Here is a 25,243-nt window from a genome sequence, read left to right as displayed (position 1 = left end):
GACAGAGTCATCGTTCCTCGCCGGGAAAGGAGTCCAACAACCTGGACATAGAGAGAAGGCTTGACACTCTCCGAACTTTAGACCAAGACAGGCGGGGTGCGTTGGGCATTCCTTCTGCTTGCATGCCACACCATGAATGCCGTCGATGCGTCCGATCACTATGACACCAGCTCAGCGGGTATGATCACTCTCAAACATGTGGCTGGACGAGTTGAAATCAAGCTAATGAAGGGATTCTATCTACTAGATACCTCTCCGTCGCTTCTAACCATTGTCCTGGACACAAACCCGCACGCTTGGGCCCTGCTTGAAGAGACCCTCCCGCTCTCTACCGCCGTCGCAAACCTGCTCGTCTTTATAAACGCCCATCTCGCGTGCAATTATGCAAATAAAGTGGCGGTTGTTGCTAGCCACTCCCAGGAAGCTCGATGGCTGTATCCCGCATCAACTACAAGCCCATCAAACAGCCAGAATGGCTCAACAGACACAGACGGAGACACCAACATGTCCTCGTCAAACCCACCGCCTACCCAATCCAATAAATACCGGCCCTTTCGAATCGTTGAAGAACAGCTAACCCGCAACCTGAAAGATCTCCTCTCGACCACCTCTCCCGCCTCCCTCAGCTCCACCACCTCAACCATGATGGCTGGCGCCCTCACCCTCGCCCTCAGCCACATCAACCGCGAAACAATCGTCTACGCCGAAACTCACGGCGCCTCCTCCGCCAAACTTGACGCTGACCCATCTAACCCCGCCCCAACCGCCTCCGCGCTCCCACCACCCCCAGGTTCAACCTTTGATCCGTCTTCCAACACAAACCGCAACCTCTCAGGCCTCCAATCCCGCATCCTCATCATCTCCGTCAGCAGCGCCACCGGATCCGCCCACCAATATATCCCAATCATGAACAGCATCTTCGCGTGCCAGCGCCTTCACATCCCAATCGATATCTGCAAGCTCTCCGGCGACGCCGTCTTCCTCCAACAAGCCTGCGACGCAACACGCGGCATCTATGTTCCCGTGGACCACCCGTTAGGCTTCCTGCAATATCTCATGGTTGCGTTCCTGCCAGATCAGCGATCAAGGAGTCATTTGATCCTACCGACCAGAGTCGATGTCGATTTCCGCGCCGCCTGTTTCTGCCATCGGAAGGTCGTCGATGTGGGGTTTGTGTGCAGCATCTGCCTAAGTATCTTCTGTGAACCCCCAGAGGGCGCAGACTGTTTGACCTGTGGCACGCACCTGGAGTTGGGCGATTATGGCGCGAAACCGGTTGTCGTTGCAAGGAAAAAGAAACGTAAAAAGGGTACTGGAAAAGGACCTAACGCAAATGGGGGCTCATCCGGAGGAGCAACCCCAATCCCTCATTCGACGCCGACATCTACGCTGCCCTGAAGTAGCACAGTCTACGGCCTCATAGTACGACGTTGTTATGCTCATAGCGAAGTCTATTTTCCCGCGTGGGATCATTTAGCGTTTGTATACTGAACTTTTGGCTTAGGAATGAAGGTTGCTCCGAAAGCAATTTCAAAAGGGATTCTTTGTGAATGAACTTTTCAAGGATGAGCCTGAGAAATGCCTAAACTCCTGGTATCATTATGAGCCTTGTCGCACATGAAAGCCAGTGGAACTAGAATTAGGGATGGTTGTAGACACGTCTAATCCGTAGGTTAAGAACACCTTCCCGCTTTTCCTCGCTTCATGCCCTTCTTCAAGGTTCGGTATAACCAACCCTGCCTACCAAAGCTTATGAGACCCCGAGCCGCTTCCTGTCGTAGGATCTGACTACATTAGAAACGCAAGCGATCGGCGAGAGAAATGGAATTTAGGTAAGAAAACACCGTCTTCCCAATGTTGCCGGTGACCTTCAAGGGGCTTCATGAGGGGGTTTCCAAATTGAACAAAACTTCTCGATAGTGCTTTTAGCAAGGATGCTTCACGCCTTACTTCGGCTTGTACCTAGATTTGCCCCTAATTCAGTTTATCAGCATCGCGACCGGCTTCTCTGATGCAGCGATAGTACAAGTAAAGCCGTCGGCAGTGTCAAGGAAATTGAACTTACCCGCTCAATTTGGTAAACCTTCCCCCTTGCGCCACTTTTCCGTTGCCTTTGTTTCGGGACATTAGGCAGCATGGCTCGGGATCTTCGGTGGTCATGGAAGCAATTGCCTGCGGTAAAGGGAATTTGCAGTTAGCCCATACCCAATGCTGCGTATTTTGGGAATGATATCTTACAAAAGAATCGGTATTATGTCCAAAATATAACGCAATGCCCTTGTTTGTTTTCTTCACAGCCATGATTCCTATGGCAGCATGGCAGTGACTTGCTTTGACACCCGGATGACCTAAAAGTCACAGTTGAATAAAAGACAACAGTTAGTATCGACGTAGCATTTGCAAATCCTGGTGAGAATTGTCGACGAATGGATTGAGACGATGGATCGGAATAAGGCTGAGACTTACCCATAAACTCATTCTCGATCATAGCTTTCAAGGCTTCATCCTCTGTGACTTCTTCCAGGATTCCCGGTCCAGTTGAGGCCTTTCGAGTGCTGTTATATATCCGCTCTGCGCACACTCCGGCAGCCATAGTGGTGGCCATATGCTCACCAGTGCCACTAGTCACCGCCGCGGTGCATGTACCCAATTCATCGCTGGCATTCGATGGAACAACGGCGGTGCCAACGCCAACTAATGCAGCGGGTCCAGTTCGACCACAATGCTTCATCCCAATTCCTCCTGACGAAGAGCCTGCTGCGATGTTCCCGTAACAATCGATGGCAATAGCACCAACCGTATCACTGATGTCATCATCACTTCCGACGAACTGTTCTTCTGCCTTGGATGTTGCAAGCTCCTCGGTGTCCAAGTCAATACGGTCAGTGTCGGTTATGCTGGACATCGAATGTGGGCTGTTCGGGGGCGAAGGGTTGACAGGAGTACTTGGGCCGTTTTCCGTGAACAGCGGTATGACCGACGTCAAGTTAACGAGATGCTCATCATAATCTAGATCAGTTTCCTCATCTGCGTCTGCATCTGAAGCTCCATCGTCCGGAAGGGCATCGACGGAATGACCATACGCTGCTGTGTCTAGATCCATCTCGTACGTTAAAGCTTCCCTCACAGAGCCGTCCGGGCTTGGGGTATAATCCACACGTCCTAGATTCCTTGGCGAATTAATGCTGCGCCCTGAGCGGTGGGATGATCCAGGACTAGAATTCCCAAATCCATGACCTGCTTTCTTTGCAGTCGATTTACGTGAGAGGCGATACCCGGCTTCCCATTCCTGTTCTTGGCGCTGAAGTTCTAGTTGCTGCAATTCATGGTTCCAACGAATCCAGCGTTCTCTGGCACCCTTAGATACAAGCGAGTTTGGGGGAAGGACTGGTATTCCCTGCTCGTAGGCGAATTCCACGGCGCCGGCTCCTGAGATAAGATTCGGAGGCACCCGGTTGAAGGCCAACGGTTTTGTTGACGTGTCCAGGACAACGCGGGCAAGCGCAATTGGATTTTTAACGTCTATAGAAAGAGAATGGCGTCAGCGTAATGAACATTTCCCTGTGTAGTACACAATCACTGACGTTCAACTGCGCCAACTGCTCCGCTACGGCCAAGATGGTCGACAATAGTCGCGTCACATTCGACTGTACCGTTGATGGTAAGATTGCTTCCGTATCCAGCATTTGTTATCTCATGATCTTCGAGGAACTTGATCGCAACCTCAACGGCGTCAACAGCGTTTCCTCCAGACTTTAGAACTGCCATGGCCAAGGTTGCCGCTCTTTGATGGATCAGTCAGAAGCGAACTATCACCGGCAATACAATTGAGACTGTTAGTTGCGTGGAGAGAAGCTTACTGGTTGCAAACCCACAAATGTATTTCCTCACTTTGATGGCTATGAAACCCAGCACCGGCATGAACATAGATGGCTGTCATACTTGCTTCACTTGAAGCCATCGTGCTGAAATTTGTAGCTGGCGAGTAATGGTTCTTTCAAGACAAGGATGCAAAGAGGAAAAGATTGTAGGTGCAGGCAGCACTGCCAAAAGTCACCGTGGAATGCTGAGGTTTTTGAAGGGAAACCTTAGGAAACGGCGCGTAGTAGGGGATGAGGGGGGAAGGATTTGATACTGTGCACATAGAGCACAGCAGAGATCCGGATCGCTAGTCCTAATGTTTTCCTCGCTGATCAGGACAACATAGGCACATGCCAGAACCAAACGGCCGGTGAAAAGTATCCGTGGAATCTAAAAACATAACCTCATGAGCTTTCGTCTGAGAGGAGCGCTATATGGATGCCACATCAAGTGATACCAACAGGATCAAAGACACGGCCACTGGCGACAAAGATTTGCTGGATAAAGAATACAGCAATGTACCTTTTGTACCGGGAGTGATAATAGGAATATAAGATAACGAATGACTAGAGAGCAGAAGAAATGCCCAAGCGCCGAGCTCTGCTCTTACAGTAGAAAGAGAAACGAAGAGAAGCGTTGAAAGAGGAGTTCACTTTTCTCTCTCCCGCTTGAAAAGAGAGAATCCCGGAAATCATGTAATCACATAGCTGTGGAAGCAGCCACATTGTCCCTCACAGCTCAAAGACGCCAGTTTCCCTGCCGCTGGAGGGCGATGACAGGGCCAGAACAGCAGGAAAGTCCACACGGCGCCAAATGCAGAGGGCCACAGGGCAATTGCTTCAGATGCACAAGCATCCAACCCTTTCCCCCAATCACCACAGAGTCAACACAACTGTGCTTCCCGTTGACCCGTAAAATATCCACAATTTCAGGTCGCCTTTACCCAGCAGCCAGGCAGGCCGTTTCAATGTTGATGAATGATGAATGACCACCAACTTGACTGCTTATGTAATTTGAGTCCTCGCCAAACGCCCTATATAGACCATCATTAGGTTCTACTGTTGCCTTCGGGCATTTGGTCTTATTGAAACGATACAGAGAAGATTAGCATGGCCCCTGCACTAAGGATGACACGCTCAATCAAAGAGAAGCTCCAAGTTTTTTTGCCGACGCTGCGTTGAGGTTCGCGGGCCAGACTGCGATAGTCGCAAACGAGGCTTGCGGTTCGAATCCGCGGCGGGGATGTCTTTTTCCTGGAAGTGATTTCGGCCGCACAAAAGAAAGGACCAACGACTCACGCCCTCTTTTCCACGGGAGTTTATACGTAGTATTGCTAGTTAGCCGTAACTACCGTAAGCAAGCAGCAAACCATTAACTATCAGATTCGAGTTGGTGCACATACAGTCCAGGTGTGTCTTGGCGCGATCCCACATGGGCCCAAGCCAAATGACGCGGATGCTTCGATGCTTCAACCACCAGTGTGCCGCTTCCCCAGCACCTCTGCCTGCAGGTCGACTTGAGTGAACCTCAACTCTTCAATTGAGCTTACATTCCGACTTTGATTTGAGTTAGTAGCACCATTCTCGCCATTGACAAGCGCCGTTCCAGCAGCCTAATAATACTCGTTCAGCGCCAGCCGCTTAGGCCACCACCATCACATATCCGCAACGATGGCGTCGCAAACACCCGCCGTTGTCATGGACAAGTACGATAATACTATCTTTAACCTGCTTCCGCGCCCCTTGAGCTAACACTATTCAATTTCTAGCGGCACCGGATACTCGAAACTTGGTGTGTAAAGCATCGTGCACAACGCTTGATCCCGGCCTGGCTAACCATCCATACCCAAGGTTTCGCGGGAAATGATTCTCCCTCCTTCGTCTTTCCAACGGCGATTGCCACAAAAGCCAGTGGTGGGCCCAGTGGGGGAACAGGTGCGGGAAGACCGCAAGTTGCGAATAAACCATCCTTCCTGACTGGAGGCGCGGGGCCAAGTTCATCGTTGTCGGCAAAGAGGGGCACAGAAGACCTGGATTACTTCATTGGCGATGAGGCACTCGGTGCAAGCTCCGGGCCCGGATATGGGCTTCATTATCCTATTCGTCACGGTCAAATCGAGAACTGGGATCACATGGAGCGATTCTGGTCGAACTCCATCTTCAAATACCTGAGAGTGGAACCGGAGGATCACTACTTTCTCCTGACGGAACCAGTATGTCAGGCTCGGTTTTTGCTATGCTAGTACGGCCTGGTTGCTAACGGTTTATAGCCATTGAACCCCCCAGAGAACCGAGAGAACACGGCTGAAATCTTCTTTGAATCGTTCAACTGTGCTGGATTGTACATTGCCGTGCAGGCGGTGTTGGCTCTTGCTGCGTCGTGGACATCATCCAAAGTAACAGACAGGTCTTTGACAGGCACAGTCATCGACTCTGGTGATGGCGTTACTCACGTTATTCCAGTGGCAGAGGGATACGTCATTGGGTCGTCCATCAAGAGTATTCCAATTGCAGGTAGGGACATCACGTACTTTGTTCAAAATCTCCTACGTGGAAGAGGAGAACCGGACAGCGCAATGAAGACCGCAGAGAGAGTCAAGGAAGAGTACTGTTACGTCTCGCCGGATATCGTCAAAGAATTCGCGCGCTACGATAGGGAACCAGATCGATTTTTGAAACATACCGTCACATCTCCAAACGGGAGAACTGTCACCATCGACATTGGCTACGAACGATTCCTTGCGCCAGAAATCTTCTTCAACCCCGAGATTTATTCGTCAGATTTCCTAACCCCACTTCCCAACGTCGTCGACGGTGTTATCCAGTCCTCTCCCATTGATGTAAGACGAGGGCTATATAAGAATATCGTTTTGTCTGGAGGATCAACCTTGTATAAAGACTTTGGCCGCCGATTGCAGCGTGATATCAGACATTTGGTCGATGCTCGTATTCGTGCTTCAGAAGCTCGAAGCGGCGGAGCTAAGAGTGGTGGATTGGACGTGCAAGTCATTACTCACAAGAGACAGCGTCATGGACCCTGGTTTGGCGGCAGTTTGCTTGGCCAAACACCTGAATTCCGCAGCTACTGCCACACCAAGGTAAGTCACTATGACTTCCTCATTACATTTCTAGCTGGACTGACTCGTCTATGTAGGCCGAGTATGACGAGATTGGCCCGTCCATTGTGCGAAGATTCGCTTTGCTTGGAGGACCTGGAAGTACTTAGATCGCGTTGCAATATACGTCCATTCCGTGTCATACTACGAATAGCATGTCTCTATCTAAAATTGGTCCAAGCGACTTGCAATTCTCGCAAAGAACATTCAATCAAATCCATACTGGTAGCTTTACGCTATATTTACGTTTCTAGAGTACTATACATGATAGCTTTTCAACAACCAACCCCATTCACTCACTTTCGAGCACCTTATTCAAAACCGCCACACTCTCCACATGGCCCGTCTGCGGGAAGAAATCAAAGCCCTTGATACTCTCAATCTCATATCTAACGTTGCCCTTACCCACATCTCCCCGAACCATCACACCCACATCCCTCGCCTGCGTATGCACATTACAGCTCACATACACCACTCGCGCTGGCCCAAACGCCAGCAACTGCCTCAGGAAATTCATATCGCACCCCTTTCGCGGCGGGTCAATGACAAGCAACGTCTGATCAGGCGGATACGGCACGTCCCCAAACAGCTTTGCGGCGTCCGCGGCGGCAAACCCGGTGTTTTTCAGGTTGTTCAGACGGGCATTTTCGCGGGCTGATTCGATGGATCCTGTTGAGACATCGACCCCGAGCGAGGAGCGGAAAACGGTGGAGAGGGTGATGGTGAAGAGGCCGGAGCCGCAATAGGCGTCAAGGAGGTATTTTAGTTTGGGACTGGATGAGTCGGAGTTGTTTGACTGTGAGAGTGCCTGGTCGCGTACGTATTGGGTGAAGGGGGAGAGGATGGAGTTGTTATTTTGGAAAAAGGTTCCAGCTACATTACGGAAAAGATAGTCGTCGATGTATTCCGACGATATTCCCTTTTGGTCCGTAATGTAGCTCTTTTCTTCGATGTAATCGGGATACTCTGTGCGAATGACGTCGCGGGTGGTATCGTTCCCGGAGGTGTCTTCTTCCTCTTTATTCTTGGGTATCCTTTTTGTATTTTCTCGAACTAAGAGGGTCGCACCGGCTTTGAATTGGTTCAAGTTATCCACGACCCTTTTTCTCTCGTTCTTCAGTCCTGTCCTAACAATGTCGGTACCCAAGGGGCAATCTTCAATGTCCATAACTGTCCGTCGCCCCTTCATCATAAATCCAATATTGGGGACTTCAGTCAACTTCTGAGGACCCTTTTTCCGGCTAAAAGGAAGCGAAAAGTGAGGAGTCAATTTCGTCCTGTATCCATATTGCAATGGCGAGCCCATTGTCTCTTTTATCGCGGGCACCTGCTCCGGGTTCAATCCCGAGAAATTGCTATAAGCCTTCTCAATAATCCGTTTCTTATGCTTGAGTTGGTCTTCATAAGGCAACATCTGAAACTGACATCCTCCACACTTTGCGAAATACTGGCAGTTTATCAAGGAGTCGTCCCGTTGCGGAGAAGGCTTGGTAACTTCAATGAGATCCGCAAGACTGTATGATTCTTTCCGCATGGTCTTGAACACCCTTATTCTGACCGTATCGCCCGGAACTGTGAAAGGAATCGAGTAGACATGGTCGCCCGCCGGCGAGAGGGCAAGACCGTCTCCGGTGGAGGAGAGCTCGGATATCGTAACCTTAATTTCAGGGAAAGTGTCATCTTTGCCTGTATGGGTAACGGTGGGCGGCCGTTCTTGTTCAGCAACACCTGCTTCACTTTTGTTTCTTTGAAGGAGGCTTTTGACATCGGTCAAAAGCACATCAGCTTCAGGAGGACTGTCCTTCTCGCTGTCTCGCTTCCTCTTGCGCGAATCGTGTCCACGGGCCCTGGCGGCCCCCCGCGAACTGTGCTCCATTGCGAACCGGGATTTCGATGGGCTATTATGTGGCTGAGTGATGTAGTGGCGGTACAAATGCGGTGTCGAGCAAGCGGAGATTGATGGTCGAACGAGATTTCGCGCGGAGCAGATGAACTGCTTGAGGAAAACACGGGACATCGACCAAAGGGCACAAACAGCGTCTTCGTCTCCGTGCGCCCTGGCTATGGTCTTCCCATGGGCAACACAATTAATAGGTCTTGATAATTCCAGAAGCTGACCTTTTTTGCGCCGCGCAAAATCGCATTTTCGGGCGTGTTCGGCGAAACGTTCTCCCGGGCAAAGCTTCAAATCCCAAAAACTCTCAAATTCGACATCAAAAGGACGTTCAGCAGAACACGGTGCCACGGCCAATTGCCCCAGGCCCGCGACGACATCCGTCAAAATGAGTGTGCTAAAACCCGCAACACGCTGTCTTTTCTGCTCCTTCTCGAGAACGGCCATCACTCCGGCACTATCTCGCATTCCCCGACGCCAGTTCCACCCGTCTCCCATACCATATAACGACTCTGGCGACGATGGCCGACGGCTCGAAGCCCCAGAGGTGCCGAAAGCTCTCAATCAATCCGATCCGCGCCCTGAGGTCGAAGTCAGATCAAAGCCCAAGGACATAATCCAACTCCGAAACGAACAAGAGGAACTGGAACGACAGCTTGAACTTCCGAAGAAGGAGTTCAAGAACCTCACAGTGGATGATATCATACCATACACGAAAGAAGAGAGTTCCCGATTGTCGGAGGAGTACACTGCAAAGCAGATTGCTGCCATAAAAGCCGGTGAAGCAAGCCTCGACCCCAAAGATCTGGCGGCACAAGCCAGAATACGCGAGGGCCCCTGGGCGCTAGAATATCTCGATGACTTCTCCACCATTGAGCCCGTCGTTGACCACCACAAGCGTGCTCCGCTGACGAATTACGACTATAACTCCCGTCTAAAGACCCAAGATGAACTCATGGGCGAATTTACGGATTACGTTATGAACTTGCCGGAAGACGCAACGCCAGGCGACTTCCTCCGTTTCCTAGACAATATGCGATTTACCGTAGGCAAGCCAGAAGCCGAACTTGATCCCCACGATTCCGTCGTTCCCGACATCTTCGATCCCGACGAGAATCTTAACCATATCGGTGAACGCCGGCCCAGAACGAAAGAACAAGATGCCGAGAGCGACCTGGATCCCGGCTTGAAGCAGCTGATGATGGTTACTGGCTATTCTCACCAGGAAATCAAGGGCCTCAAGGTCAAATCCCTCGTGGCGCACAGCGTCGTCAACCAGACCCGTCTGGGCAAGATTCGCAAGGCCTACGTTTTATCGGTAGCGGGTAACGGGAAGGGCCTGCTGGGTATCGGTGAGGGCAAATCGGAGGAATGGGCGGAAGCCAGGGCTCAGTCCCAATACCGTGCGATCCGCAACATGCAACCCATTTTACGCTACGAGAATCGAACCATCTTCGGAGACGTCAAGGGCAAAGTAGGCGCAGTCGAGTTAACTCTCATGCACAGGCCTCCAGGTAAATCCCCCTCCCCTTCTTTTTGTCCAGCCTTATTTTCAAACAAAAAAAAAAAGAAGACAAAAACAGAAATAGTGCACTGACAATATATTTCACCAACATAGGCTTCGGTCTCCGCTGCCAACATAACATCTGGGAAATGTGTCGCGTCGCAGGCATCCACGACCTCGCGGCGCGAGTACACCGCTCCCGCAACCCCATGAACACCGTCAAGGCGGCGTTCGAGGCGCTGCGCAGCCAGAAAAACCCTGAAGACATTGCTCGCGCCCGAGGCAAGAAATTAGTCGATGTGCGAAAGGTTTATTACGCGGGCAATGTATAGTGTTATGGGGATTATATTCCTTCCCTTCTACGGAGCGTGGGGGAGTTTTGTGCAAAAGGGGGGTTGCATGCATAGGGAAGCCGAAGAGATACGCAGGAATGCTTGATCGGTTTTTTTTCCCCCTCGACTGTTGCATTTCCAGGGGGTGGCCAAAGAGCGAGTTGATAGCCCTGTAGGTTGAAGCTGTACCATATAAACCATTCGAAAAATCTGTGGCGCACGCTCTTGTTTCCGTGTCATGTATACACACATCTTTTCTGGATAGAACCGAATTTTCCTCCCTTTTGATAAAGCACTCGAGAGCAAATAAAATGTATTTTTACTCTACCGACACAGAAAGAAACTGCTTGACGAAAAGAAAATCTTTTGCCCATGTTTCTCCGTCTAAAAACCGGAGAAATGACTTCAATCAATTCTCTCTCAGGCTTCTTCGTCTTTTTTTTTCTATTTTTCTTTTCCCTTCTTTCGCATATTAAACATGGACCCTGTTTGATATTGGAAAAGAGACGCAAAAGTGTCAAGGTTCGACATGCCTCTGACATGCACAGCTAAGTAGGACATCCGGTAGTAAAGTTAAAAAGAAAAATATGCCTCCAGACCAGAAAAGAGACTGACAAGAAATTCGGATGAATCACCCCTTCACCAATACAAGGGGCAAAAGCAGAACACATGAGGAAGCATCAAGTCAGCAAAAAAAAAAGGAACAGTCCCAGAAAAATTGAGCAAAATCACACACATCCAATGGAAATCAACCGTAACGCGTAGAACACCAAATTTTGCAATTTGTAGTAATCAGAGGAAAGGCGGTATGATCAGAGACGTCCGGAAATAAAAAAGCGACCAAGGAACAAGCACACGGTAGCCCATACTCAGCTGAAAATAGCAAGCAAAACAGGATCGAACCATGCTCCGAAAACACCTGTGATGAATAGATACAGTACAGCATCCAAGAGGAGCAGAGATCAAAGCGAATAGTAGAGCAAGAGATATAAAAAGGAAGTGAGCATGGCAATGCCAATCATTTTCTATATCCACGTAAGCTATCATCGGCCAACTCACCTTGATAGTCGCCGTCATGGTGGAGCGTAATGCTGTTGAAATCCTCAAAGGGGTCGGGTAGTTGTTCTCCGGGTGTCGCGAGGCCAGAATCCATCGGTACACCTTTGAGATGGTTGACGCCGCCAATATCAACGCTAGCACTTTCCTTCATGTTACGGAAATTGACAGTATCAATTGCGCGGCCTTGGTGTGGGACCATGGGCGGCTTCATGTGTCGGATAAGCGCCCATTGTGTCGAGCGGAAGAAAGGATGTGTCTTGACATCAGATGCACCGGCGCGGGCGCCGAGTCTCTTTATTTCGTCCTTGATCAGAAGCTTCCGGATGAGAGATTTGCAGAGGCTAAAGACGAACGTCAGCGGGTTACAACTAGAAGGAATATTCGAGACTATTCACTCACTTGGAGATTTGCTGAGATCCGGCAGGGTCAGGAAACGGCACTTCGTCTCTCAGAATATTGGCAAACGTGGCGTTTCTATTCTTACCCTTGAACGGCGTGGTGCCGTACAACATCTCATATATCAAAATACCCAACGTCCACCAATCAACAGCACTGGTGTGGCCATCGCCTTTGATTACCTCAGGGGCGATGTATTCTTCTGTTCCGACAAAGGAGTTTGTTCTAAAATTGGCAATACACGACTTGGTATCAATCGTAGGTAGCGACGACGAGGAAGTTCCGTTGCGACCAACAATCATAGTCGGGGCGCCACCAGGGCCCGATTGCTTGGAGAGATCGAAATCAGACAACATGATATGTCCTGATTGATGTAGAAGGATATCTATAAAAAGTCAGATTGGTTCGAAGCACAGATTGCCATGCTCGACGTACTCTCTGGCTTGAGATCCCGGTATATGAAACCCATCAAATGAAGATATTCCAGTGCAGCTGTCACTTCGGCGGCATAAAAACGAGCATCGTCCTCCGGAATACATTTCCCCGGCCTTGTTTGGAGAGCTGTGTCACATTAGCAGAGCGCTATGTCCTAGTCACGCTGGTGCTGCATACCCCTGAAGAATTCGCCACCACTGCAATACTCCATACAGAGATAAAGATGCTCTTCGGACTGGAACGAGTGGTACAGCGTAACGATAAATGGATGGTTGCTTGTCGCAAGAATCTCTTGTTCCGCCAAGGCTCGCTTGATCTTATTCCGCTTTATCATCTCTTTCTTGCTCAGGACTAGAGACGAGACATTAGGAATAGGCGGACGCATTGTAATTGGGGCATCACCCACCTTTCATGGCGTATAGCCTGTTGGATTTCTTCTCACGAACCAGGTACACCTTACCGACGTCTCCCTTTCCAATCAGTTTAATCTTATCAAAGCTTCCGGGGCCAACTTCCACGTTGCGCACTTTAATCGAATTCGAGCTATACGTCCGCCTGTAGTTGACAAAACTTCGGGGCACAGAGAGAGCCGAAGCCCGGTCCACGTCCGTCACAGAAGTTACATTAGGATCGGACTTGTCGACAAAACTCAACTTCGGCGAAGGACCTCCAGACGCAAGCAACGGCTCCTTCCCCAGCTCTGCTGTCTTGGGCCGGTCGTGCGCACCATCGCCGGTGAACAACCCCTGCGCATTGGGTGCTGACGCCACTCTTCTCAACTTCCGAGCCAACTCTTCTTTTCCTGCCGCAGTCGCCTGGTCCGAAGCCGGCACACCATCAACCTGTAACTCCGGAGTATCCGGGGACGATGAGGAAACGCTATCGTCATTCCGATGTCTTAACGCGGGGTAGCCCTGGTGGTGGAAGTACGGGTTCGCATCCGCGATCGGCGAGGCTCCATCGTCAAGCGGGTTGCCTTCACTAGCAACTGTGGTCGATCGATTGCGACCAATCGTAGGGAGGAATCGAGATTGTCGGAACGTAGATTTACCCTCTGGCTTCGTGGCGGGGTTGGAGGTATGAGAGTTGCTGGGGTTCGAGGAATTGTTATTCGACGAGGAGCTGTTGATGCGGAAGAAGTTTTTCAATCGTGTTGGGAAGTGAGATGAATCGCCCGAGTGTTTCCTGCTAGGGAGGGAGAGGCCGGGGAATTGGCGCTTTTCTGACCCAACGGCGGGCGAGCCGGAGGAGCTGAATAGCTGTGTCATAGTTGCGGTCACGGAGCAGGTCGAGATCGAGACAGCACCGCGGTAGAGATCGTCAATAAAACGGGGGAGAACAAAAATCTTCAAGCAGGGGGATGGTTTAACCGGACATGAAACTGGCGAAATGAAACGATATCCTTCCCACGACGGTCTCTTGGCCGAAATGGTACCTGGTCTGCCGAACCGGCCTTGGTGGCTAGCAGGTGCAGGTGCAGTTGAGCAAGTGTGTAGGAGCGAAGTTGCCAGCGGGCGATAGTCTCTCTATGGAGGTTCCCTGTGCAATAACTGGTGTTCTTCTCGGCGTGCACTGTTGAGCCAACTAAGCGGAGCGTCGTCCAAGGGTCTCGAGTTGGAAAAAAGTGCCAGCCATTGGTGTTCGTTGCGGAGAGCACGCAGTCGGGGGAGGCCTAGCACAAAGAACGACGGTCGACTTGGAGCATTGGCGGTGTCGTCGCAACGGGAGACAAGAGGAGGAGGAATAGAGCAGAGAAGTTGCACGGAGTTGGCGGTTTCGAATAGACAAACCGTCGATGTTTCGATGAAGTTGAAGTTTCGCTGGAAGTTGGCTTTTGGGGGCCCAGAAAGTGGATGACAGTGAACAATCCAACCCCCGATTACGCCTGCAGTACCATTCTTACGGCCGCGCGTGCCCGGCCAGGCCGGTAATTACGGTATTGGCGGGTTGGTTTCTTTCTTCCCCCCCTTCGGAAGTGGAACAGGGGCGGGACTTGCTGCTCCATACAACTCGTCACCAGACGCAAAGTACCGCGTGTGTATCTCACCCGGCATTCACCCCACAGAAAAAAAGACTCCAGAGAAACAACTGATCCAGGGGATAAAAAAGACGCCTTCGATTCAGAAAGGCTGAAGTGGTTTCACTGCCTGAACCATCCCCAACGCCCATCGCCACACGCCATTCGCACTGGTTTCCGCCGCTGTGGAGGACGGCGGATGGAACAGCCTCGCCTGCACCACGGTTCTCGAACCCAGGGCAATGTAACCGAGATATTCTAGGCCCTCGCTGCATTTTAGCCTGCGAGCCAAACCGGCCCTTGGGAACGCCCGGCTGTTTTTCGATGACAGGGGCACAAGAGGGGTTCTTCTTCCAGCGTTGGTATTGTTTTTATTTTCTATCCATCTAGTCTAGATAATTACAATGCCTATTCCTAGGCGTAGATATCTAGAGGAGGAGAGCACCACCCCCGACCGGGCGCTAAGAGGGGTCTTACCTCAATTTGCAGGATGTTATATAAGTTGCTATCACTCTGTAGATTTCGTCTATTATCCCAAGCCCATTATTGTAAATAGATCTATCATCTCGCCAAAAAAAAAAAAAAGGAGTAAACATCAGAATTCATCGCACGTCACACGTCACACAGAGCGCATTGCTTTTCAGCTCAGCCCGATGACCGCTGCTCCATCTCCAGCTGCCGCCGTTCATCCATCGTCAACTCGCTCTTTGCCCGCGACACACGCACCAACAGCACCATGATCGCAAACGCCACCACCGAGCACCCAACCTGGTACCAGAACACCACCTGGTAACTTTTCCTCCGGCCCAGATAGTCCGTCTCCACCTGCGCAAGGTCCGCGAAGCCAAGGAAGAACGCAATGCTCAGGTGCAGCACCGAGTTGATCAGCGCTCCCGCCAGGCCCTGCCGATCGCTGGGCTGCTTCGTCGTGATGAAAATGTTGGTGATGTTGAAGGTCACATCGATCCCCATGGTGGCGCAGATCATGGCGGGAAACGCAAAGGCCCAGTACGATGCGCCAACGGGCATGAGCGCGAAAAGCAGGCCGGAGCCGATCCAGGCCAGGGTGGAGAAGGCGAGGAGGACGGTTCCTGAGACGAGATGGAGGAAAATTCCAACGGCAAGGGGGAAGATGAATCCGCCCACGACCATGGGAATGCACCATGCGACCACCTGCATAGGGGATGCTCCCATGATATGGACCATGCTGAACATGTCAGTGAGCATACAGCGCTATATTACACAAGGAGGTAAGGAAAATCAACTTACTATAATGTCCCATAGAGCAAGAACACACCAAAGGAGCCATAAAAAAAGAGAAGCATGATGACCAATGGCGTCATGTGTGGCACCTTGAACAGGTCAAAAGGAAGCAGTGGATGGTCGGCAACCCAACCTTCCACGTAAAGCGCGGCTCCAAGGAACAGGAAACCCAGGATGAAGCAGACATAAATGTACGGCGTCTTCCACCCGTTAGCCGCATGTGCACTGTCAGTGATAGCGAAGACGGTCAGGACCAGACCGGGGATGATCAGCGCAGCGCCCCAGTAATCCATCTTGACTCCCTGCTGTCGTCTTCTTGCGGAATCCGACGGAATGAAGGTATACGACGTTGCCGTCGTGATGGCAACGAGGATGGCTCCGATCCAGAAGTACCACGACCAGGTCAGATACTCAGCGCAAATCCCCGAGAAGAAGATACCTGCGAAGAATCCCGATGACCGCGCAGGTTCCGTAGATGCTGAATACCAAGTTCTTCCGTGGCCCCGGCCGGTAGACGTTGGCCAGCAGCATCAGGCTCGTTGGAAGATACGCCGCAGGGCCCAACCCTTGCAGTGCTCGACAGAAGATGAGCATCAAGCGGTTCTTCGAGAATCCGGCGATCAGAGACCAGACGCACAACCAAGCCATGCCGCCCACATAGACCGGGAAACCGCCAATCATGTCACCCAGGCGACCAAAGAACAGCAAGACAGAAGCAATTACCAACGAGAACGCACTGGCGGGCCACACGGCCATCGCGTCGGGTATATCGAACTCCTCGACCAGGGTGGGGATAATGACATTGAATCCCGAAATGAAGTATTCCTACCACGACACACTGTTAGTAAAAAAAAACAAGAAGAAGATCAACACATTCCCGCACCGGGCGTAACTCACTGCAAGAACTTGCGACATGACGATGGAAAAGCAAAACGCCACCTCCGACCAGGCATTGCTGAATGCTTCGGGGCGAGCTCGACCCAGCTTCTCAATGTCCATTTCGCTGTAGTAGGGGTCGGAGGGTGGCTGCTTGGGGCTATCCGTGCCTGGCGCTTGCTCCTGTCCATGGCCTCCCTCCTGGGCCTGGGACCGGATGTCTTCGCGATCTGCTGGCCAAGCATCCTGCCCGAGTACAGGCGAAGGCATGGATGTCATGGTTGAACGGTGAGTCCGGGGATGGTTCCGCAGGTATGTAAGTATGTATGTACTTGTGAAAGAGCAGACACAGAGGAACTTTTGCTTAGAAAGAGCCCACTGGTGTAGTTATCTATCAGCTGGGAAGAAAAGTGTCACAAAGGCTCTTCATAGTATCCTCCTCCATAGAAATAGCAGCATTAATAGTGTCGGCGGAATGAACCATGTCAACAAGACAACATCGGGACCGGAGGCGGATATGGCTTCTCTTTTTAAACAGCGGGGCCGGGGCGGAAAGATAAGACAAAATTTTTATACCGAGTTCTTGTCGCTGGTCTGGAGCAGAGCGGAGAAAACGGTGGGCAAGCAGGGTCGGCGCACAACCTTTTTTTTTTTATTTTATAATTTCGATGGGCGGCCAAACCGCGAGTGGCCCTGCATCCCGGGCTTGCATCATGATGATTTATCACCGTGAACAAGGTTCGCGCATCCCTCGGTCCCGCAGCCTGCGACGGGAGTTTCCCCCTTCAGAACCGAGATTCTTAGTCAACAGGCGTCAGCACATTCCCTTTTTTCTCCTCTGTGAATCGTCTTTTTCCTTTTCTTTTCCCTTCCGGGCTGGGCGATCCCGGGTGAAGAAAAGTCGGGTGGCGGACGAGCAGCTCAATTGGCCTCGCGCCGATCGCCAAGAAGGGTGGGGAGCGAGTATACTTTCCCTTTTGGGCCATGGGCTCCCAGTGTGTTAGTCAGCACCGCGGCTATCTGATGGAGTCAACACGGAGCAACGCGATTGAAGGCATGAAAGTAAGAGTCTGGAGCAATTATGATGAATAGTATATTCCATACTCCATACATACTCATGTAGCTAACACTCCGACGCTACACGAGAAACAACGGCCGCCGTCTGGACTCTGCAGTGACGTCATTTCACACACCTTGCATTAATAAGCAATCATGTGACCTGTCCCTATCTTAGCGCGGGTCCAGATGCCCTCAAGCCTCAAGGTTCCTTCCAGCGATATCAACTCCTCCCATCGAGTCTTAACTAAAGCACGCCTTGTTCGGCGGGTTCGGTCGAGTATCGACGCAGCACACAAAACACGGGTTCTACAGTACCAGAGAACGATTAACTAGTTAGCCATCCGAACAACAGGCAAATCGATCCCCCACCACACAGGCGAGAAAGAAAGCTAGGCAGTCTTGATTCATTACCTCTAGATCCGGCGACCGCAATCGGATACACTGCGAAAAAAAATCCAAATTGTCAGCCATCAAAAAGGAAAAATCCCCCCCGAGAAGGAGAAAAAGAAAATAACCAAGGGAACCCCCTCACATGCCCAGGTCCGCACGTCGTCACATCCCGCAAACACGCCCAGTTACAATCCGTTTGGCGCACCTCCAGTTCCGCCGGCACTAGCCCTGGCGCTGGCGCCGGGACCGCAAAAACCGACATCGGGCCGGCTAGCATGGCCGTGACGATGGGGAGGATGGACCAGCCGCGCATATCGATTGACTTGACAAGGTTCACGTGGTTCTGATATCAACACGATGGATAAGCTGCGGTTGCGTGATGGCGGGGCGGATCGTGAGGTCCTCATTGAATGGCTGAATGTGGGCTGGCGCTCTCTCATTTATACTTGCCCCGATCCCAAAGGGAGGAAAGGGGGCCCGTAGACCTCAACATCGCCCTGACGTAGCCATCCGCTGTAGTGGGTTATCAAACCCGAACAACACAGTGCAAGTAAAACACGGGTTGTTGAGAATCCAACCGTCCTGTCTCCAATGAAGACATCCAGCCACTCGTTTTAGCCGAAGCTGCAGAGTACCGATCCTCCCAGCCCCGGATTTCAACTCTTCCGACACCACCAGCTGCACCCACGAGGATGTAGTGTAACCTTGGGTTCCGCTCCCCCCTTCGTATCCGCCAAAATACCCAGACTTTTAACACTCCGCGAAGAAACGAGCAGCACCGTATTGTGAGCTATGTCGAAAAGTGTGCATTGGGCGAAACCCCAAGATATCTCTGCATTGCTATAGCGCTACTGGTTTAAAAAAGAGCAATAAAGGCAAACGGTTGTGCAGACACAGCTCCCACATAACTACACCCTGAATGTTGTCAGCCTCCCTTTTGTCAGCTTCAGAAAATCCCATCGTAAGCCATTCAAGAGCTATGCAACACATCACACTTCGCAATTGCTGACCCGTCAGTAAATCGATATATTCCAACAAACTTAAACGAGGCACAATGCATGCAAACGTCATAAACCTGTGGTCAGTAGATTCAAACCCTAAAAGCACTGCAGCGCTAGCAATCATTCGTCAGAATGGCGGGTGGTCAATGTCCTGCTTCCGGATTGCTTCCCTATCTTCGTCGCGAAGCAGTTGGAAGAATGTGCGAACGTCCATCGGATTAGGATCTCTGCGGGTCTGCCGTCGAAACCATGAGGTTTTTCTGCCACTGGCTGTATCTTTCTGGCCATTTGCCTTGACCAGTGTGCCATCTGAAGTGACATTTGTAGTCGCCGTCGTGGGTTTCGAACTTGGACCAGCTGAATCACCAGTGCCATCAAAAGGGGGAAGAATCCCCATAGAATTAATTTGCACCGAGGTCGCCGATCCGACCCTCCGAGGGTTTGAGCTACTTTGTGGAACTTTTGAAGCTATAGCAATCGAGCTGTTTAGGGAAGGCCCAACTAACGTGGAGGGCTGAGCGTCAATGTGTCCTGCTCCACTGCTGTTGCTCGACTGTTCTCGTTTCTTCGTACAGGTGCAGCCCCTTGTTTGACGGCCTGATAACGGACTGGAACGCAAACTATTTTAGGTCAGAACCCTCAAGTGAGAACACGATGCTTTCCGCACGGTTACTTACTTTGGGACCTGTCCTTCATTACTTGGTTTCTTTTGAGGACTACTCGACTTAACAGCACTTTTCCCATTGCAACTAGAATTGCCTAGCACTCCCGGAATTTGCCTACGATCTAAGGTTAGTGCCGGCTAAGCCACTAGGCAGGAGACATACTGTGAATTTTCCTTTAGTATCGCCGTCCCTAATCTAGCTCCTGTCATAGCACAGGAGTTTGGTGCTCTGCCCTTGCTCAGACAGTTTGAATTCCAAGGATTATCGGTTGACTGCGAAGAGCCTCCGTTGAGGTTGGTTGCATTAATCATTGCAGTACACCTTGCGAGTTCCTTAAAGTAAGGTTCGAGTGGTTCCTTGCGTTTTGCAGCTTCTTCAATCCTAAGATAAACTGCGTCAATGTCGAAGGAGGGCACAGGTGAAGTTCTATCAGCACGTTTCATTTCAGCCCTAGATTTGCCAGTAGCTGATGGAACGGGTTTGGAAGAAGCATTTTGAGAGTTCAAATAATTGCTCATCGCAAAATCTGCATTCGTCCCCCAATTTTGAGCCGCAGTAATAGCTTGATTTAGATCTGCTGGAATCTGAAGATTATCATAGGAGGAGTTGAAGGCATCTAGTTGCCCGTATTGAGTCCCACTCATTTGCCGTCCAGCAAGCACCGGACCAAGAGATTCGGCGGATACGAAGCCCGTTCCCGCTACAATTCCTGTTGCGGGATTTAGTGTCGACTGCAGAAAGCCACCAGCTTGGAGGAATGCGGAATTATTGTTTGCTGATTGAAAAGCGCCGTACGCATTTGGAAGGGAAAGTTGGGCAATTTGGCTTGAATTTCCCATGAAAGCCTGGTCAGAAAATTGGCCGAGTCCCACCCCTTCGAACTTCGAAGACTGCAAAAGAGTTTCCAAGTGCTCTTTATAGACTCTGGTTGAATCCAACTTGCGGACCAGCTCAATACGCTGCTCCACAAGAAGTTTCTTAGTTGCGGGATCAATATCCCAGGTATGCAATGCGAGATATCTGTCTAAATTTGAAAGTTGGTTGGAAATGTTATCGAATTCCTGGATTGCCGATTCAAGCAAACTTCGCGCCCCTGAGTCGTGTCCATTTCCAATTCCGATCGAAGCCGCCGGGTAGGTAATATACGGATTGATCCCAATATTATTATTTGCAGGGATGAACTGTGATTGTGCCCCGAGAGGAAAGGAGGATCCCAATTGGTATGCCCCAAGCATATTGCCAATCTGAGGAACGTAAGGTATCTGAACCGGTTGCTGCATACCCTCAGGGAATAACTGGGACCCGAAGACCTGTGAGGCATATAGCTGGGGATTTGATGAGAATAATTCAAATTGCTCGTGATCTCCAACTTGGGGAATGGAGATCCCGTCAAATGACATGGGGCCCAGCTTTAGTGGTTGGCCTGCGCTAAAAGTAGATGGAGCCCTCATCTGCTGATTTCCGGTCTTAGTGCCACTTACAGGGAGTGTTTTGGGGTTCACAGTTGGTTCCTGGGCCCCAACAGTCTTCGAGTTAGATGCACCATGCGCCTTTTCCGGGCTAGCTGGTGGCGCTTTGATAGGTATGGCCCCTGCTATGCGGTGGGTTAGACGGTTTTCGCTGTCGTACAGGAGGTTTTACTTCTGGGGTTGTAGTATGGTTTGGTGCTTGTAATCCTTTTGGAGACGCCTCATTCTTGGTACAGCTTGCTGGATCGGTTGTAGCCATTGGAAGCCTGAACTCTGGTGCCGGAAATTGGAAATTCATGGGGACAATCCGCCCACCAGCGGTAACTCTATGATGCTTAGGCGACGAATGTTCCTTTAGAAATCTTGCAAAACCTGCGTGACTTTGCGCCAGTGTCCCTTGAGGAGCATTCACTGGCTGTCGCCGAGGGTACCGAACAACCTCACGACCATCATCGGTCGTGGCAGACATGGTGGAAGAGTTTCGTTGATGGTTCATCGACTTTTCTTTAAGAACACGACTTCCTATACTAGTATTGCGTCTTGATGCTGAAGGTTCTAGGCACGCGTCAGTATGATAAGCTTAAAGTTGGGCTAGGTACTATCCTTTGATCGTACATACCATAAAATCCGGCGCCGTCCAAGTTTGACGCTTGGAGAGTTGTTGATTCTAGTTGACGCCCGATATGAAGAAGGGTTGGGATGTCATATCTCTGCCCTTTCACCGTTTGTCTTGACAAATTAGTTCGAACCATCTTTTTCAAATCAAGGGATTGGACTGGTGATCCATTTTCTTTCGGTTGGGAGTTAGCGTTAGAAATACTGGTGGCTTTATTAGATGTAGAAGGTTGGTTTTCCTTCTTCAATGGCGGATTGCCTACAGCATAGTATATATTAGCTGGCGGGGTTGCACATGAGCTGATGGGAGGACATACCTTGGTTCTTTATTTTCGGAGTCCCCTGATCTTTCGACGACATCATTTCTTTGGTCATTTATGGTGACCGTGGCTGACACTTGCACCCCGTAAAAGTAGTGTTAAGGATGTTTCAAGAGAGTGATTATCAGCGACTTTGATCGGAGATGATCTCGAGCTACGGTTCTGGAAAAAGAGAGAGGAGTGGGAGAGCGTCCCTTGGCCTATTTTGCCGGGAGCGCAGAAACAAAGATGGATCAGTTCCCGCTAAGAGTTGACCAAGGCTCAGATAATGCTATTTTGAAGAAAGGAGACTTGAGAATAGGACGGGGCAGTCAGTAAAATCGAAGCACCTGGTAGTAATGCGTCCGAGACTCCTCGCAAAGGCAACACGACACTTGAGGATGAAGAAGATGGAAAGAAAAGAATGAAAAGGGATTGTTTTGTATTGCCAGCAACAACAACACAAAACGAGGAAGGTCCGAGCAGGCAAGCACAGAAAGGAAACAGCGAGCTATTGTGGAAGCTGCATTGTGTTGATTGGCGACCTTCCGCATTGGGGTGCAGGCGTGTTCCTGCTGCCCTGCGCGGGGCGGAAGAGTCAACAATAGCATGAAGGGATATCCTGAGCCTGAATGGCCCAGACAGCTTGGTCTCTCTGCGCGTATTACTGATGGCACCACAATTGGCCTTTGTCATTGAAAGCATGGCATGCTAGACCTCAAAGCTGTAGTCTCGAAATACTGTTTCGTTTTATAATCTATAGTCAGATTATCCTCATGATATACTGCTACAGTATTGTAGTTCAACTGCCGACATCAAGTGATGTTGGGAAGTCAAACAGAGCAAACACAGGCAGCAAAGCAAACATTGCCCCCAAGCTTGTCACCATGATGAGATTGGCATTGATTTGGGAAGCACAACTAGAGACGTAAATAGGACCTCCGCACTGATAGTTTAATGTAGCTTATTCAAAAAACATCCCATTCATTGATATCATATGCATGACAATCGGAAAATGTGTTCAAGGGACAGATCTCGCTTTGCGCCGTTTGATGAATTCAATAGTTATTACATACAGAGAGGCAGCACCCACAAACTCCATACAAAATGCAGAGAAAAGGTACAGTCTGAGACAATGTTAGAGTCAGCATCAAGTCATCCAAGGAGACCAAGTTCACATACCTGATATTATCCACCAGTACATGAAGAAGTTAACATGCGAAAAAGAAGATACCCTGATATCATATTAGAATTAGGGTTGTGAGCAGCGGAAGAGATACAATTGCACCTACATGGATCAACATGCAATAGTATAGACGGCAAACCAATGACCACATCCCCGTACAGAGCTCCTAAAAATAAACACAATCTAGAACTCTGTTAGAACCGGCAATCCACCAAACAAACACTAATAAAGATCAAGGGGTACTTACATTCTTAATATGCCGCTCAACACTTGTGCTCCTAATTCTTGTAGTTTTCTCAATTTGGTTTTGATTCGATCGGTTACAATGAAAACCATGCAGAGGATTAATGCTATAGAAAGCAAAGTGATCACCACAATAATCACTGGATCATCGTTCTTGGTTCGGTTTTGGCTGTCGGGTTTCGGAATCTCGAAACTGGGGCAGAATGTTGCTTTACTGGAACAGAATCGACACCACTCTGAAGCGGACATCGATCGACCGGCAATTTGGCTGATAAATTCGTCGTAGGATGTGTCTGTCTTGTTGAATATCGGATAAGGGAAGTATTCGGTATTGGGGTCCGCCGTATTGGTTCCATTGCGAAGGAAGAATCTGACCTTCAAATCGTCCGTACTTTCCGGGAAACCATCTGATATATTGCTAAAAAGTTCGATGATCATCGAGGCTCCGTGGTTTGGTATGCCGTGAAAAAGTTGGTCGTCACCAGAGGCACCAGAAATTGAATTGAGCGCGGCTATCGTCGAGACGTCGCCAACATTAAAGAAATTTTGTTCTTGGATCCTCGAGAATTGACGTTTTCCTCCAAAGTTCGTACAATGGCGTTTAGCAAAGTTTTTCCGGCCACCGATCGTGTATGTTGATGGCCAGCGGTACTGAAAGGTCGGCTGTTCATGGCGAAAGTTATGTAGTCCGCAAAGTAGCGTGCTTGCATCATTTCGTCTGGAGAAATGAGTTTGTGGACGGTTTTGTTGTGTGAATATTGGTAGTTGAGATGTTCCCAAATAAGACGTGCGTTGAGAACGTGAAGTTTTTCGGGATCGATTATTCCAACGAGAGCACGAGAGTACACATCGTTGTAAAATGCCTCTGCGTCAATTTGAAGGTCGCGGATATCTTTGTCGCTGAGCAGCGTCAACCGAGCTTCGTCATATAGCGGGCAGTTGACGTTTCCGGCCAGTTCCGTGGATGCGGGATCGTGTGGTCCAAGTGCTATAATGTTTGGATACTGGTAATTGCCGAGAGGGAAATCAACGACGATATCATCGACCGAAGAGGATTGGAAAGATGAGTCACCGATTCTCGATAGTTCTAGCGGTGGGTAGAGACCCTGCATAAATGCTTGGGCCGAAGCGGGATTTGGTTGGTTCGATGTCGTAAGAATGCTAATCTCCCTATCGTTTAACGTGGTTGGCGAAAGGCCATGAACTCGAGTAAGAGTCTCGGTTTTGTTAGAATCGTTGGAGATATAGCGAGCCCGAAACGCAGCCCCTGCCCCGTGAAGCTGTCGAGCTCCTAAAGGTGACAGCATCGCGGGTCCGTTGTTCAGACCCGGAGCACTTAGACCACTGGCGGTAAAAGCAACTGCACCCCAGAGGGTCTCTTGGGATCCTTCTCGAGCTGCCACCGAAGCCGCGGCCTGCAGCGAAAGGGCGACGGCAAAAGTAGCAAAGCCCATTGTCGTAGTAGAGCGAGTTGTTGATCTTGAATAGCAATATAACTGGAAGCAGAGTAAGGGTTGTAAGTGGCCTTCGAATCGATCAGATATACGGGGACAAAGTGTGTAGA

The 25,243-nt window shown here is 50.2% G+C and overlaps 9 protein-coding genes across 9 annotated transcripts; 3 read left to right on the top strand and 6 right to left on the bottom strand.

The window, feature by feature from the left end:
- Nucleotides 1-132: 132 nt before the first annotated feature.
- UREG_05209 (uncharacterized protein) lies at nucleotides 133-1,398 on the top strand (the record flags this gene model as incomplete). Its single annotated transcript, XM_002584474.1, has 2 exons — nucleotides 133-178; nucleotides 248-1,398. The coding sequence occupies 2 exons, from the start codon at nucleotides 133-135 to the stop codon at nucleotides 1,396-1,398; spliced, it is 1,197 nt and encodes a 398-aa protein (XP_002584520.1).
- Nucleotides 1,399-1,946: 548 nt separating this feature from the next.
- UREG_05208 (uncharacterized protein) lies at nucleotides 1,947-3,961 on the bottom strand (the record flags this gene model as incomplete). Its single annotated transcript, XM_002584473.1, has 6 exons — nucleotides 1,947-1,974; nucleotides 2,066-2,172; nucleotides 2,239-2,348; nucleotides 2,467-3,522; nucleotides 3,585-3,784; nucleotides 3,861-3,961. The coding sequence occupies 6 exons, from the start codon at nucleotides 3,959-3,961 to the stop codon at nucleotides 1,947-1,949; spliced, it is 1,602 nt and encodes a 533-aa protein (XP_002584519.1).
- Nucleotides 3,962-5,531: 1,570 nt separating this feature from the next.
- On the top strand, nucleotides 5,532-7,086 carry UREG_05207 (actin; the record flags this gene model as incomplete). The annotated part of the gene is made up of 5 exons (XM_002584472.1): nucleotides 5,532-5,566; nucleotides 5,630-5,652; nucleotides 5,712-6,073; nucleotides 6,131-6,958; nucleotides 7,015-7,086. 5 exons carry the CDS (start codon nucleotides 5,532-5,534, stop codon nucleotides 7,084-7,086), a joined length of 1,320 nt encoding a protein of 439 aa, XP_002584518.1.
- Nucleotides 7,087-7,725: 639 nt separating this feature from the next.
- UREG_05206 (uncharacterized protein) lies at nucleotides 7,726-8,510 on the bottom strand (the record flags this gene model as incomplete). The annotated part of the gene is made up of 2 exons (XM_002584471.1): nucleotides 7,726-7,749; nucleotides 7,797-8,510. 2 exons carry the CDS (start codon nucleotides 8,508-8,510, stop codon nucleotides 7,726-7,728), a joined length of 738 nt encoding a protein of 245 aa, XP_002584517.1.
- A 748-nt stretch (nucleotides 8,511-9,258) lies between these two features.
- Nucleotides 9,259-10,706, top strand: UREG_05205 (uncharacterized protein; the record flags this gene model as incomplete). The annotated part of the gene is made up of 2 exons (XM_002584470.1): nucleotides 9,259-10,384; nucleotides 10,489-10,706. 2 exons carry the CDS (start codon nucleotides 9,259-9,261, stop codon nucleotides 10,704-10,706), a joined length of 1,344 nt encoding a protein of 447 aa, XP_002584516.1.
- A 1,018-nt stretch (nucleotides 10,707-11,724) lies between these two features.
- On the bottom strand, nucleotides 11,725-13,864 carry UREG_05204 (serine/threonine-protein kinase nrc-2; the record flags this gene model as incomplete). Its single annotated transcript, XM_002584469.1, has 5 exons — nucleotides 11,725-12,106; nucleotides 12,165-12,546; nucleotides 12,597-12,722; nucleotides 12,774-12,947; nucleotides 13,003-13,864. 5 exons carry the CDS (start codon nucleotides 13,862-13,864, stop codon nucleotides 11,725-11,727), a joined length of 1,926 nt encoding a protein of 641 aa, XP_002584515.1.
- Nucleotides 13,865-15,258: 1,394 nt separating this feature from the next.
- Nucleotides 15,259-17,031, bottom strand: UREG_05203 (uncharacterized protein; the record flags this gene model as incomplete). The annotated part of the gene is made up of 4 exons (XM_002584468.1): nucleotides 15,259-15,820; nucleotides 15,883-16,101; nucleotides 16,316-16,701; nucleotides 16,774-17,031. 4 exons carry the CDS (start codon nucleotides 17,029-17,031, stop codon nucleotides 15,259-15,261), a joined length of 1,425 nt encoding a protein of 474 aa, XP_002584514.1.
- Nucleotides 17,032-19,329: 2,298 nt separating this feature from the next.
- Nucleotides 19,330-22,311, bottom strand: UREG_05202 (uncharacterized protein; the record flags this gene model as incomplete). The annotated part of the gene is made up of 6 exons (XM_002584467.1): nucleotides 19,330-19,822; nucleotides 19,880-19,981; nucleotides 20,030-21,378; nucleotides 21,497-21,891; nucleotides 21,956-22,210; nucleotides 22,269-22,311. The coding sequence occupies 6 exons, from the start codon at nucleotides 22,309-22,311 to the stop codon at nucleotides 19,330-19,332; spliced, it is 2,637 nt and encodes an 878-aa protein (XP_002584513.1).
- A 1,319-nt stretch (nucleotides 22,312-23,630) lies between these two features.
- On the bottom strand, nucleotides 23,631-25,133 carry UREG_05201 (uncharacterized protein; the record flags this gene model as incomplete). The annotated part of the gene is made up of 3 exons (XM_002584466.1): nucleotides 23,631-23,658; nucleotides 23,684-24,257; nucleotides 24,332-25,133. The coding sequence occupies 3 exons, from the start codon at nucleotides 25,131-25,133 to the stop codon at nucleotides 23,631-23,633; spliced, it is 1,404 nt and encodes a 467-aa protein (XP_002584512.1).
- Nucleotides 25,134-25,243: the final 110 nt, after the last annotated feature.

Source organism: Uncinocarpus reesii, genomic scaffold (genome assembly GCF_000003515.1).
Source record: "Uncinocarpus reesii 1704 scaffold_3 genomic scaffold, whole genome shotgun sequence".
Lineage (NCBI taxonomy): Eukaryota > Fungi > Ascomycota > Eurotiomycetes > Onygenales > Onygenaceae > Uncinocarpus > Uncinocarpus reesii.
The sequence above is the reverse complement of the archived record's forward strand: the minus strand, read 5'-3'. Positions and strand labels throughout refer to the sequence as shown.